At 40.1% G+C, this 15,373-nt stretch overlaps 1 protein-coding gene across 1 annotated transcript in view; it reads right to left on the bottom strand.

The window, feature by feature from the left end:
• Nucleotides 1-3,604: 3,604 nt before the first annotated feature.
• Nucleotides 3,605-15,373, bottom strand: part of PPM1E (protein phosphatase, Mg2+/Mn2+ dependent 1E) — a 181,786-nt gene continuing 170,017 nt past the window's right edge. Inside the window, exons 5-7 of the mRNA XM_032617579.1 lie at nt 14,148-14,291; nt 13,822-13,915; nt 3,605-8,825 (exon numbers count right to left, since the gene is read on the bottom strand). Coding sequence (XP_032473470.1) covers nt 7,771-8,825; nt 13,822-13,915; nt 14,148-14,291 — 1,293 coding nt within the window. The 3' untranslated portion in view covers nt 3,605-7,770. The remainder of the gene's footprint in view (nt 8,826-13,821; nt 13,916-14,147; nt 14,292-15,373) is intronic.

The raw sequence follows: 15,373 nt of genomic DNA, 5'->3' as shown, positions 1-15,373 counted from the left end.
TATATATGTACCACATCTTCTTTATCCACTCCTCTGTTGATGGACATTTAGATTGCTTCCATGTCTTGGCTATTGTAAATGGTGCTGCCGTGAACATTGGGGTGCATGTATCTTTTCGAATTATGGTTTTCTCCAGATATATGCCCAGGAATGGGATTGCTGGATCATACGGTAGCTCTATTTTTAGGTTTTTAAGAAACCTCCATACTGTTCTCCATAGTGGTTGTACCAGTTTACAGTCCCACCAAGCTCAAATTTAATTGGCTCAAGTTACAAAGGTCCCCAAGGAGGGCCTGGGAGGCCACCTGGGGAGAACCTGGGAGAGGTTCCCTGCCAGTACCCACCACCCCGGTTAATTCACTCTTAAGAACACATCTTTTCTTGTTTTCAGATGCATCTGTGTATTTTGTTGAAAGCAGCACATTTTGTGTAGGGCAGTAGATTGATGAATGTTTTCTCTGCCTAAAAATTGGCAGGCCTTTCCTGCTGCTTAGACCTTTACTGCAGAATTTGAATTAATCTAGTTATAAGTTATGTTTGGTTTGAGGTTCATGGTTGCTGTGATTAACCTTAGTGGCTTCAAGTTCCTGTAGCAATACATTGCATTCCTGATTGGGGATGGATTACCAGAGCAGTGTCTCTTCCGACCTTGAGTTTAGGGCTTCCCTTTGTACTGTGCCTCGGAGAGTTGTTAAGTCTCTGATGCTGTTGTTGCTTTCCTGTCCTTCTCCTAGAAGCGTTCTGTTATTTGAAGCTTGACTGGAGGCAGGGGAGGGACTGACATTCTCGGATTAAGGGGACGCTTTAGGCACTGTGTGTTTCAGGTTACTGTGTCTTGATACACTTGCACCTCCACAGCTAGTTGTAGGCCCGGTGATACTCCTGCTGCCTCCTCAAGAGTAGGGTTTTTCTCCCCTGTTCCCTTTCATCAGCTGCAGTGACTTTTCATAGGTACCCTAAGGGTGGCAGCATTTGTGGCCCTTTTCCCCCATAGAATATAACATTTACGTAGGAGAGATGGGAGAAAGGGTCTGATAGTTTCTTGACTCTCCCACATCCCACTGCTGGGTCTGCAACACAGTTGACCCTTAGGGCTCTTTCCAGTCTTTTCTTTGAGCACCTGGTAGAGTTTGCAAGAGAGTGCAGACTCCACTAATTTCTGCAGCTCCCAGGACTTCCCACTGTCCTGTCAGCACCAGTTCATTACTAACTCATGCTGAACGGTTTCTTCCAGCGTCTGCTTATAGCTCTCCTATGTAAACTAGTGCCGACGGCCCGTCTTTCCAGGCAGGTGCCGGCCCCTCTTTAGATTTGGGCCAGTTGCAACCTCAGCTCTCTGATGGGTTTGAAGAAAGTCATAATTTGAAGTTAATCTGGACTTTTATTTATTTTTTTTCTTTTGTAAGGGTGGAAGCAATATTCCCTTTAGCTCTACATTTCAGAATTGGAAGCTGGAAGTACTGTGGTTTTCAAAATATATATATATATTTTGAATTAAAAACTTAAGCGTAATTAATTTCACATTCACAATTCAGAAAGTAATGAGCCATTCTTAGTTTTCTATCCAAAAGAATTTTTTATTTTTCTTTTAATTATAAAGGTGATAAGATTATAGAAAGTTTGGGAAGTACAAAACTGAAAGAGCCATGCGTGTGTTTCTGTTCCTCTTGGTCTTTTCATAGTGGTATTTTTAGATTTCCCCTCATTTATCGCTAGTTCCCATATTAACATATAGCCATACATGGCTTCATAGTCTTACAGAAGTTTCATAGAAGTTTTAAAATTCTGTCTAGGGAGGGTTAAGAGCAAATGGTGACATCTGTCATTGTATAGTTTGGGACATAAATTATATGGACTGCTCTGTTTCTAAAAACCTTTTTCTCCACTTGGCACATTTATGTGTTTTTTTCCTATTACAGAGTCTTCTCTCCCATTCCTGCAGAGCCTCTGCCCAGCCAGAGCCCTTGCCTGAGTCCTGCAGGGCAGTTATGTCTGTCTCCTTATGTGCATTTAGGAAAGCCTACTCCACAGGCCTCCCTGCCATTCAGTTTCATTTGATCCCATTGCAACTCTTATTTGGCCTAATTGCCCACCCTGAGTGCCCTAGCTTCCAGGATCTCCCAGTGTTAACAACTGGCAGGGACAACTTTTTCATCTTCGGTTAAATTCCAGTTATTCATTTGAAAGATGGTTTCTCCAAATACATATAATTCCTGACATATTTCACATTTATTTTTTCCCTAGTCCTAAAGCAGGCAGGATAAGAAAAATCAGAACCTGTGTGTGAAGGGCCCCTGCCTGCACCATGAAGCAGGGCACATCTCATCTGGAGCTTTCATGACTGGGGGTCTTAGGCTCAGCATAAGAGGGATGCTAAACTCAGCTGCTCAGACGAGAGCACTTTTCTCCTGATCACCACTTAACAGTTTTGGGTCTCAGAGAGGAATTAGATTTGTTTGAAATATAAATTAAAAAGGATCTTCCATGAGATTATTCCTCGGCCAAGTAGAAGTAGGTTTTCCTAAAGTGCAATAGAAGAGTGTCCTTTACTAATTGCTGTTAAAATGACTGACAGAGGACAAACTTGTAATGGAAAAAGGAAATGAACAATTAAACACCGTATTTCAGGCAATCATACTTGATAATTTGGTAATTTAGATAAATTTCTATTAAATTCAAATGAGTTCAGTATACTTAGTGGTTTGCTTAATATCTTGCTGTGTGCTACTGCTTCAGAAAGGCATGTTCCTTTTGAACTAAGAATACTAATAGGGGATTTTTTTCAAGTATAAATAATACTTATCAAAATATTGCTTTTCTTTCATTCCCTGCTTTAGCAAACTCTTGCAAATACATGATTCTTGCAGACCTTCACTTTGTTTTCTCAATTATTCTTTCTTTGGGGTCTATATAGAGTCATACTAAGTACTTGAATGAATTTAAGTAATTAGGAGTTTAAGGTTGTTATAACTATGAAATTAATTTTCTAGGAATTAATGGTGGGGAGAGGAGGGTAAGAATGCAGTGTATTGATTAGGTTTACTTATTTTTCAGGTTTAATGCCATTCCCTTAGATGGAGATGTCTTGTTTTAATCAGCTTTATTTCTGTCCCCCACATTGTCCTTTCTTTCTATCTCCTGTTGTTACTCTCTTAAAGCATTCTTCCTGACAGACTTTCAGCCGCAATTCACCTGATTATTTCCTTTCTGCCAGTTTGAAACGAAAAGGGGAAAGAAAGACTTAAGGGAGAGGGAAGAACTTGGGCTGGACGCAGAGTTTGAAGAATAAAGTAGTTGGAGATTGGAGGAGTCAGCACTTAGCCGTTGGCAGGTCCTGTTCCTCATTCATCTATTTTAGGATAACCCGCTGCCCCCAACCTTAAACTGATGGGGGAAACGTGTAAGATGAGATATATCTCTTCTGGTTTTTCTGGGGAGAGAGTAACAGTTGTAGCAGCACTTAGCAAACTTTCTTTTTAAAATGTTCCCACTTTAAAAAGTTTAGAAAACTGCCACCTCAGGATTTTATTTTCAGTTCTGAGGGAATCAACCTAAATCCCAGCACTAAATAACCTTCCTTTGAATAAAAAAGACAAATGCCTAGTGGTTTTAAGTTGCTGGGTTTTATTAAGATATTGGCAAAATTTCAACATACTTCTTACCTGAATGAACAGTTTTAATAAAATATGAAGGATCACTCATGATTACAACTGAACTCAAAAGTGAGCTGTAGAGAAGATTTATAAATTGACAGATTTGCTTGGTAAGAAATGATTCACTTCATTTGCTCCACTCCATAGAGAATTCTTTGCAGAGAAATGTCATGAACAAGAGAACAAAGCCTGTCTCTCACCAAAGAGCACCTAGAGTAAGAGGTAACACTGACGTGTCTGTACGTTATTTCATACGTCAAAATTTATCAGAGTGTTTTCCTTTTCCAGAACAACTGCTGTGTCAGTCTGGAGCTCCCTATCTTAGTTCATATTTTCTGATTAGTACAATATAGTCTTTAAAACAAGATAAAATGCTGCTAGAGGAAGTAACAATTATTTTTCAACACAGTACCATTTCTGGGAAATAGTCATAACACTGGAAGTATCTTGTTTTGGAAAAAAGCATTTAAGCTATTCACGGGTCAGAACAGAAGAGTGGGTATTTGTCCTTTACCGTCATGTGATTTTAAAAGGTGAAAATGTTCTTTTCTTTTTCTAATTTATGATCCAAAGACTAATTCTCCTAAATTATGGTACGACCAAAACTTTTACGGCATTGCTTCGGTGTGAACGATCACTGAGTGAACAAATTATGTTTAAACAAACATTAAAATAATAACTTAGATCACTTTCTCACAAAGCCTCAGCAAGCCTTTGATGGGGAACGAAGTACTGGAACCACAGCAGTTTTATCTGTAAACACTTAACTTCTTTCTGCATCATTTCATCTGCCCGTTGGATGTTGCGCTTCTTACTGGCACAGTGTTCCAACAAAGGAGTATGGTTGTCATGAAGATGCAGTGTGACACTATACCACCACGCTGACATTGTAGTACCACTATAAATGTGGTCAGAATCAGACTCAGTGTTGACACTGACATTGTTGACATTGTCCTTGGAAAAGGTGTTAACTTTCGAGGATCCTCCTAGTTAAATTAAATGCAACAGTAACTTTGTATTAATTCAAGGACAATGGATGGCACTTTTAGGTAAAGAAAAGTTATATACATGTATTTCCACCATCCTTTTCAGTACAGACCTAAATGGGATTAATAGCCCCAGTGTTTGGTGCTGTAATGTTGCTTAACCTCAGATATCCCTCAAAAGTACACATCCAGAAAGTGAACAAAGGAAACCTTTAAATTAGGGTCTGATTCCCTTTGAAACTCACAGTGAATGTACAAGGAGTTTGTATTGACTTCAGTTAGTGACTTGAAAAGTCTGTTTCCCTAACCAGTACTACACTTCCTTTTTTATATTTATTATTTCCTATTCTAACAAAACTTGAGCAAGCAAACGAGTTGATGCAGATCATGTTAAACTGTAAAAGGGATACTGCCATCTTAAAGGCTGAATGTAGAACTTCCACCATCACCAAATTACACAATGAATAAAAGTACAAGACACGTAATTCAGACTGTACCTCAGCATTAACGGTTAATAGATATTATATACTTTTATATCTGTCTAATATTTTTACAATCACCAGATACACCATCATTAAATACAAGTTACAGAAATGTGTAGACACCATTAGTAAGAGGGGGGACTTATTGCTTACGTCAGCAAGCAGCAGATGAGGGCACAGGATTTGAACTGAAGGGAACTACTTTCTATCACCAGTGGCATTAAGAGATAACACTGCATTTCACAAAGCACTGCTTTTTATCTAGTTTATAGAACCAAGAGCAGTATATATCAGACCAATAACCACTACTTTAATATGTATTATAGAATTTTAAAGGACCTACCTTACAAGTGGTACCTACCTATTCTATAAATATGCATGTCGTGAACAAATGAATAGTAGTTGCTATTTTTCACAATATTGGCTTATAACGTGACCACACTAGAACTACTTTGCTTTATTTTCTAGAGGGCTACTGGTATCAGAAATGGAGTTAACACTGCTTATGTAGTTACACCTACAAAATTCAGACCCTTAAAGATGTGGTCTCTTAGTCCCAATTTCATCCAACCATTTTTCCCCACTGAAAAAACCTGTCATTTGTACCTTATTTCCTTTCACCTTCTTTATTCTGATCAAAATCATTAGCAATAGACAACTATAGAAAAATCTTTAAAAAAATTTTAACTTAGCTTAGTGCTTTGGGCTATAATATATACCAGTGTTCTGCTGCCTCTGTTTTCTTGCTTCCTTAGATGATAATTTGATTTGAAACTGACACTGCACCTGATGGGTTGTTAAGATCTAGGCTTCCAAAAATGACAGATGTGAGTGAGGTCCATGTATGGGGGTACAGCATCAGGATGGTGAAAAGATTCTGGTACTACGGTTGGAGCCATGGGCGCTCCCTCCTTTTCAGCCATGTGTCACAAGACTTGAGAAGAAATGACTTCAAAATAAGGGAAAACGAATACTGAAAATCTCTACTTACATCCAAACTTTAAAAAGTAAAACCTGTAGATTATCAATCTGTTGCTAAAGTGAATCTGTTTTTATGTGTTGGACACAGCTACACTGGCACCCCAAAATACGCTGCAGTCCTCTGTTTTTAAGATCCAGGAATCTTAGTCCTCCATTATGAGTCTGGGGAACATAAAGTAATTAGTGTGTTAGTATTCTGTTAAAACAGGATTGCTCAGTGCACGTTTCCCAGCAAGAGCATTTAGCACCTCCCAACAGTATGAGGGAGTGAGCCCTGCAGCAGGCAGCTCCAGTGCATCGGCGTGGCTGCTCCGTGCTCGACTGGGGGAGGGTAAAATGTCACGTGGAGACACTCGTGATTCTCAAAGAATCAGGCTGCCTCACTGAATGAATCTGATTATTAGTTTATCTGCCGCCTCTATAGTTGCAGATACGGTTCTGACTTGAAACTGTAGAAATGACAAAAAGCAGACAATTTCAGAGTATCAAATGTAAATAAATATTGAAAAGAGAAACGTGTACTATTTGGTCTGACGCTGCAGGACTCAAATTTACAACTAAACAGACCTCAGCTGCAGTAATCTGCATTCTCCATTGCACTTGGCCTCTGGGCTCACTCTAGGCAGTACTTTCAGCCTCTTCCACACCAATTATTTCATTCCCTTGGGGGAAACAATTTTCGAGAAGTTAAAACTAATATTTTTCATTCTCCAACACCACTTTTTATTTGATCGTAGTACATACCTTTGCTGTCTGAACTTTTTTTTAAAAAAAAAAAGGCAGAAAAAAATAGAAATACTATTTGATTTTCTTTTAAAATGGCAACTTGATTGTAGTATATCTGTACCTGAAATCATCTCCATTAAAGAAGTTTTACTCCTGAGATGAAGGTACAGTGAAAAACACATTAGCATCATAGGTTCAAACCAATTGACAGCAGTCTTCTAAAAACTAATAATAATTCTGTCAAAAGCACCGTAACAGGTTATGAAACTCCCAAATAGCTACAGCCCTAGGAAATACTTTTTAATTCAAAAAATTTTCATTGTTGGTCTTCTATGTTACAGGAAAAAATTAGTGAATCTGTTTGACTATATACCACCTCACAAGTCTGAGAATATGACATTTTTACACTAGTTTTCTACTTTCATTGTTACCAGTTAAAACCCATGTGGCTTTTAGCCTTTTACCTACCAAAAAAGGGGAGGGGCTTTCCCTTATAGTCCCCAGTCTTTTGAGGAACATTCCCCAACTAGCTCTAATTCTGCATTAAGTTTTCCAGAGATATATTAGGCACATCAGAACAGATTTCACCTGCCGTGAGATTTCAACACTGCATCTCCTGACTGAAATAACCAACTTGCAAGCTTCCACTAGTGACGTGAAAGGGTCACGGGGTGGGGGTGGTACGTAGGTACAGAGACACGTCACTGGGACCAGGTGTATAATTTTGCTAGTGAAACCGCCAGTACTTTTTTATTAGATTGAAAACACTGTAGTGAGTTTCCTAGAGATCTATTTACATTTAAGAGTTGAGCCATCCATGGCTCATCATAATGAAGCACACAATATTTCAGAAATGTCTACCTTGTTTCTACTCTGATAGTGATGTCTTTATTGGGGGAGAGCTAGCTAGCCTACTTTAAAGAGAAAGTTATTTATTATATTTTAAAAACTCCAGGGAAGAGCTGGGTATGGAATAGCATTACTCTTTTTAAGCTTCCCCATCATGTTTTCACTGTACCCTTTCCAACTGTTTTGTCTCCATGGCAGAGAACTTCTTAACATCCTATTTCTCTTCCCACTTCGAATAAGTGAGGACAGGCTAGTGCCTGTTTTGTGGGAAGGCTCTCGAACAGAGAGAAAAGAATAAAACTTTGGATTAAATCTGAATCCGTGCCGCCTCTTTGAGTAGTGGTAGTGTAAACGATACAATCTAGAAACTCTCTTTCCCAGGAATTTGAACTGTTCATTTTCCAACCTAGAACAAACAGGAGACAAGCTCCCCATTCTGCATATCTGCTGCCCTGTTGAACCCAAATTAAAAGAAGAGGGAAACTCTCCAGCACCACTCCATTCAGGCAATGATGATTGACCTGATTTTTTCTCCATTATTAGCTCATTAACAAAATTTGCTTTCTTTGGTGCACCAGGACCAAACATCTCAACTGGTGGCAAGCACTGGGCACTGTGAGGTTTGCGTGCTTCTATTTGTGTGAGATCTAGGTAGCCTGGGTCTGCCAGCACGTTGATTTGGGACCCTGGGCTCAGGCTGGTTCTATCAGTGAATGAGTCCACACGCCCATCATAGCCTAGATCGGCCGGTGCTGAGCACTGGTGCTGAGGCCAAAGGCGTTTGCACTCTCCATGATTCTCCTTATCATCCCCACCATCTTCTTGCCCTCCTTGAAAAGAGTTCTCTGTCCAATCTGATTCCTCACTAACGTTTACAGCTTTGTTCATGTCCCTCAGGAATACCACAATGACAGTGATGTTATCGCTTGACCCAGCATCACGAGCTGATGCTACTAGTTTGTGGGCAACCATGCTGCTGTCTCCATTGTTCTCCTTCAAGTGATCAGACACAACCTTCACTGCCTCATCAGGGTTCACGGTGTCGTAGAAGCCATCACAGGCCAGAATGAGGTAGTCTTCAGTTCCATCCAAAACAGTAGAGGCAGAATCTGCATCCCCGCAGATATATGGCTTATGTTCCGCATCTCCTGTGGGAATTAGAAAATAGGTCAGATTTTGGTTTATCTTGCATGTAAAAACGTTTATGGCCAGCTCAAATGGCCTAAGCAGAGAAGGGTCCTCTGTTGAGGGAACAGTATCAGCAAAGACACGGAGGTAACTGTTAGGGAGTAATTTTTACTTGAATATTGGGTGCTTGGAGTGGCAACAGACTGGAGACCTGGGGCCCCAACTAAGCTAGGTTTCTGTCACCAGATTACTGAGATAATTCATCATCTACAGAGCATTTTGGAACTTTCAGATCCAGAGCACTTCCAGATCCCTCGCTTGTTTATATTCGTTGTTTTCCTTTAGTACTTGGAGAGAGCCTTAGCAAACAGGTCCTTTGCCTGTTGGGTAACCAAATAACATTACTACAAGGGATACTCATTTACTTCTTTACATAAAAAACATGGAGTATTGAGCAATAGTTCCTAGTTTAGAGTATCATAATTCATTGGCAAACAGTAGTTTAAAAAAATTTTTTTTTACAAAATGCTTTATCATTCTTAAAGTGGCAGCATATAGCTTAGTGGTTAACAATGCAAGGCCTGGAGTCAGACTGCCTGCATCCGGATCTTAGCACTTGTTACTTACAAACCCTCTTCAATTACTGTCCATTTTATTGTACTAAAACTGAACTATCTGATTAGGGGAAGACAAAATGAAGTTACATATACTTACTTAAACGATGTGGCCATATTGTCACTGTTTCTGATATCTGTTATAGGTTCTCTCCTACCCAAGTAAAGTTCTCTCCAATATTTCACATCCCTGTTTAATCCTCAAATAGGCCCAAAAAGCTCAATGGGAACCCTATGGATTAACTCTGCTAGAACCACTGTGGGCCACATACCCTATCGAGCAGGCTGCATGATGGGACACCCTGAACAACAGATACTTACTTAATATTTAATTACCTGGGTTAGTTTATCTACAAAGTAAGAAACTAGTCTTTTTCACAGACTAAGGTAGCCAGAACCATCTTCCTCAAGTATGGTTTTGATTTCGTCAACTTCACTGCTATACTATGGCACCTCCCAATACCCTGTTAAAGCTAATTAAAACTTCCAGTCAGGCTTCCCTGGTGGCGCAGTGGTTGAGAGTCTGCCTGCCGATGCAGGGGACACGGGTTCGTGCCCCGGTCCGGGAAGATCCCACATGCCGCGGAGAGGCTGGGCCCATGAGCCATGGCCGCTGAGCCTGCGCGTCGGAGCCTGTGCTCCGCAACGGGAGAGGCCACAACGGTGAGAGACCCGCGTACCGCAAAAAAAAACCCAAAAAACAAAAACAAAACTTCCAGTCACTGGGGATTCAGTGTCCTCCACCAATCCACTTTACTAAATTTCCCCATTCCCTACTCCACCTGACTGTATTATTATCATCATTATTTTCTGAATTCCAACTCTAAAAATAAATGTGTTCTGAGTCATACTGTTCCCAAAAATCTTAGTGCTTCAATTAAAAGGCTACTGCAACTGTTAGGTTGGAACAGAACATACAAAGATCTGCACAGAGAAAGTGCTGCCAAAATTCTGGCTTTTCACCTGATCTACTGTTGGATGTCAAATTCATGACATTCTGCTTCCAAATTTGGTGGGAGGGCATGATTATCCATTTCACTGTAAAAATGGCAACATCCTTTTGTCTAAAACTTTCTCTCTCCATATGCTAGATAACATGCCTCTTGTCAACTTTGGATCATAAATCTGAAGGGCTCATGGGGAGAAACAGTTGAAAAGTGTTTTATTTTTAAAGTGTTAAGTGTTATTTACTTTCTAAGCAGAGCTGAACTCTGCTCAGGAGTCCTTTTTCTTTTTTTTTTAAATTAATTAATTAATTAATTTATATATGGCTGTGTTGGGTCTTCATTGCTGTGCCCTGGCTTCCTCTAGTTGCAGCGAGCGGGGGCTACTCTTTGTCGCGGTGCATGGGCTTCTCATTGCGGTGGCTTCTCTTGTTGCGGAGCACAGGCTCTAGGCGTGTGGGCTTCAGTAGTTGTGGCACGTGGGCTCAGTAGTTGCGGATCACGGGCCCTAGAGCGCAGGCTCAGTAGTTGTGGCGCACGGGCTTAGTTGCTCCGCGGCATGTGGGATCTTCCCGGACCAGGGCTCAAACCCGTGTCCCCTGCACTGGCAGGCAGATTTTTAACCACTGCGCCACCAGGGAAGTCCCAGGAGTCCCTTTTCTTGTCCTTATTTAGCCCCTATTTTATTCCATGAGCTTTCCAAATCTTTCTCACATTCTTCAACTCTTTCCAATTAAGTTACTGGATTTTGGTAGATGGCCTAATTTCCTACTTCAAAGAAAATTAAGTTTATCAGGCCCGAATTCCCTCAATTCCTCCCTCCGACTTAAAAAAAAATCTTTAATGACTCACCTATATCCACAACCATTTTCTATTTTCAAAATTCTATGACTTGACCTCTGCAGCATTTGACCCTGTTGACTACATACTCCTAGAAACCCCCTTCCCCAGCATCTGTGATACCCCATTTCTATGTCTCTGATCCCTTCCTGATTTTCTTCACTGGCTCCTTCACTTAAAATCACCAAAAATCATTGTGTGCTAAGACTGTGCCAGGCAGGGTTCTAAGTGTGGTGCGTGTATTATGCCATTTAATACAGAAACTCTATGAGTTAGATACTGTTACTATCCCTGCTTTACAAAGGGACAAACAGATACAGAGAAGTGCGGTAAATTTCTCAAGACCTGCAGCTGGTAAAGTGGCAGAGCCAAGATACAAACCCAGAGAGCATGACTTCATGTTACTCTACAAGTAATGAGTCTCATCCTTGGTCTCTCTTCACACTAAATATTCCTGGGCAATGTCATCCATTCCTGTAGTTTCAACTAAAATACACACACACACACACACACAGACACACACACACACACATATATCACTTCACAGGTTGCTAATATTGCCAAAATGGGATGAATTCCCATATCTCTATCTCTAACTCAGAACTCTGCTCAGGTCCAGATCTGTATTTCCAATTGCATATAAATTATCTCTTCCAAGACATCCCACAGGCACCTAGAATATAAAATATGTCCAAAATGAACTCATTATCTGCCCTCCTCCCCACTCCCAAACTGCTGCTGCTGCTTTATTACAAATGTTTTATCGTCTTCTCAGTCACACAAGTCCGAAACCTGGAAGTTAACTTTCCTCTTCCCCCACAAACTGTCGTTTCTGTCTCAGCAATTTATACCCTCCTCTGTATCCCTTTTTTAGCTGTCCTATCTCTGAAACAAGTTGTATCAACAGCCTCCTGAATGACCTCTCATCTAGGCTTTCTACTCTAGTTTGTCTTCCATAATTATTACAAATATTTATAAATACAAACCTGACCACGTGGGCCCTCGTCTTATTCACCTGACGAAGTCCAGACACTTAGCCTGGCATTTAAGCCCCTTTGTACTCTGGTGCCAACACCTACCTCTTCCCACTCCCACCCTCTGCCCCAGCCTCCTGCACTTGTCACTGTTCCTAAAACAAGACATGCCCTTTGAGATGCCCATGTGTTTGTATTTGCCATACCTGGGATGTCCTTCTCTGCATACTATCCTCCATGTCCACTTCAGAAGTCACTTCCTCTATGAAGTCAGCCTGGTTTTCTCTTAGACTGTCACTTATTCAAGGACATTCTTTCCCTGCTTTTCCCCCTTGTGTCATATTTTTAGAAGCAAGAAATGATAAGTATCCTCTAGTATAAAGTTGGTTCTATAACAAGCATTAAAGTTACTTCTAAATACTCGGACAAGTTAGATCAGGAGAAGAGGTCTTTGGTTGGAGTTGTCAAAAATAATTCTATTTGAGGGTGTGTTTTAGAAATCAGAAATTTCTCCCTTTTGGTCTTATTCCAGAGTTCCTAATAACTCCCTCAGTCTAAGGTAAAGCCAGCTCTCAGTTTTTCAAGAGGTACTGCAGAATCTTTGAGCTTCCTCCTTCTCTCTCAGCCTCTGCTGCTCCCATTTGGGCCACTTCACAGCTTGCCAGCACCTTCCCAAAGAGTAGGAGGGAAATCACATCAGTGGTGAAACTGAAATCAGTCCTTTGAGATTTTGTTAACGTTCCTGGAATATTTTGGTAATGATAAGCAAAATTTGGGGATTAGACCTCAATTCCATTTGTCCATGTTATCCCTATGTCAAACTACTTCATTTATTTAGGAGGCAGTGACTGAGAACTGCAGTTTATATGCATATATGCATACCACCCATATAGACACACGCACATTGATCTGTTCTTTTTAAAAAAACATAAAGTGGAGCTGAGCCATGAAGCCTAAAGCAACAGACCCAGGTGCAAAAGTGAAACAGAAACAGTACTATAGCCCAATTCTTTGAACTACACCTTCGCATTCTGTCCAAACAGCTTAGCTGTTTACTCTCTCAATTTTAGACAAAGAGTTTTATCGACTTCCCCTTCTTTTAAAGAATTTAGGTCCAGGGAAGAGATTCGCTGAAACCCCAGGGTTATCTGACAAATTACTATATTCCACATATAGTAAAATTAGTTTTCTAATTTTAATATAGTAAAAATTGTTTTCATCTAAAAAGCACATTGTGTTATTTTAGAATTCACTGAAAAAATTAAAGATATAAGCAAGGTAAAATATGGGGGGGAAGCTTCTATTTTATGGAAAGTACTGATTTAAGCTAAGTATGACCCAAAATGGAATGAAAATCACTGTGGTTTTAAGCAGATTTGTATGCTAAAGATTAAAGGCTTCCATTAAAAAAAGAAACTTGTAAGAGAACATTTCTTAATATAGTTCTTTTAAGAATGGAATTTATATAAATGAGTAGGTTAAATAATTAATTACAAGAAGCATTATCCAAACGTTATTTTAAACAGTAATAAGCACTCTGAAAATCTGTTATTTTCTCAGGTTCCCTTGTTGTATCAGATTAATATAAGACAGTGTTCTGGTAAAGGAAGTTTGGAGAAACAAAAATTAATCGGTTTTTCCTACCAATAGCTCTGGAGACCGACAGACTTCCATTCACCCTCCAGGCACCAAACCAGACTACACAACCTCCAAGGGCCTCAATTCGCTGCTTTTCATCCTGTACAGTAATGTAATAGAAAGAAGCAAATAACTGGATTCAGGATTTATTCATCTACCTTAACAGTAAACAACAGATATAATACTCATCAGCTTCCTGGAAAGGGTTCTCTTTATTTTTCCTTTGGAAGGTGGGCACGGTTACTGAGATAATGGTGATAATTATAAGTGAAAATCCGTGACTAGAAGACTGCCTTTGTGGCACGTGCCCTAACAGAACAGACCATACTTACCTCTCTGTCCGGTTTGTGTGGCTTCATTAGTTCAACAGCTTGGCCCTTTCTCACAAGCATAACCTGGGAATCACCTACCCAGGCCACATGTAGCATGTTGCCTCTGATAAAAGTCACCACTCCTGTGGTCCCGCATCTTAAGCTCTGAAAGTAATTTAAATAAGAGTCACTAAAAATAAGGAGACAGCAAATTCTCACTGAGAAGCAATTTATAGGTAATACAGACTTTTCAGTTGGAAGCTAGACTGCTAATAACTCGATTTCACAAATAGCAATTCCCATTTCTCAATGCATTCTTATGTGCTTGTATGTATTTATATGTGCACACACACACACAGATCCATTTTATCTGTGATATGCAAGGCAGAGACAATTATCAATTCCATTTTATACACAGGTACTGTGGCAGGTTATGTGACTTGCCCAAGATCAGGTAACTGATTAGAACAGAACTGAAATTCTGTCCTCCTAGTCCAGTGCTAAGCCACTATATCAATCCTTAGAGTAAAGATTTCCATACTCTGGTCTCTGTTTTGTTCAGGGGGGGAGTCCTGGCTTCACAAAATAACATACAAAGCATCTGGTGTGTACACAACAAATGCTTCCATACTCTGGATATTAAAACAGGAGCCAAGAGATTACATACATTCCCCGGAGTGCTAAGTTGCTTGTACCTTTAAAAAACAAAAATAAAATCTCCTGCAATAATTTTAGGGACCTTTGCTTTCGGCACATTGCATAAAAAAACATCCTGGAATTTCATCACAATAGCTCAGTACCACTGTACTTAATGTACTTGATACTACTGTCCTAAAATGACATCTCCATTTGACATGAGTCACTACCAAACGAGCATGACTTTCTGTTACTAAGGACTTGGCCTAAATTAGAACCAATGCGTCAAGATGGTAGAAGGCCCCTTGTATCCAATAAGAAAACAACTTCTCATTTTCCCTATATAGGGAAAGTTTGTTATAAATCCTCACCCACCAATAAAATGTCTTCCCACACAGAATGTTCAAAACCTCAGCCCCCTGGAACACACGATAAAGACACTTCAGTACATGTGCCCCTGAGAGAACAGGAGGCAGGGCTGCTACACAACAGGAATAGCTGCTTTCTCCCCAGCAGTTAGCAGCACATGGAAGCACAAGGAGAAAAGTAACTGCTGAGACAAACCTAAATTATTCACGAGAACTGTTGGCAAGACCAAGAGACACTAGGAT

This window comes from Phocoena sinus, chromosome 20 (assembly GCF_008692025.1).
Source record: "Phocoena sinus isolate mPhoSin1 chromosome 20, mPhoSin1.pri, whole genome shotgun sequence".
In the NCBI taxonomy this organism is placed as follows: Eukaryota; Metazoa; Chordata; class Mammalia; order Artiodactyla; family Phocoenidae; genus Phocoena; species Phocoena sinus.
This window is presented reverse-complemented; position numbering and strand designations above follow the sequence as displayed.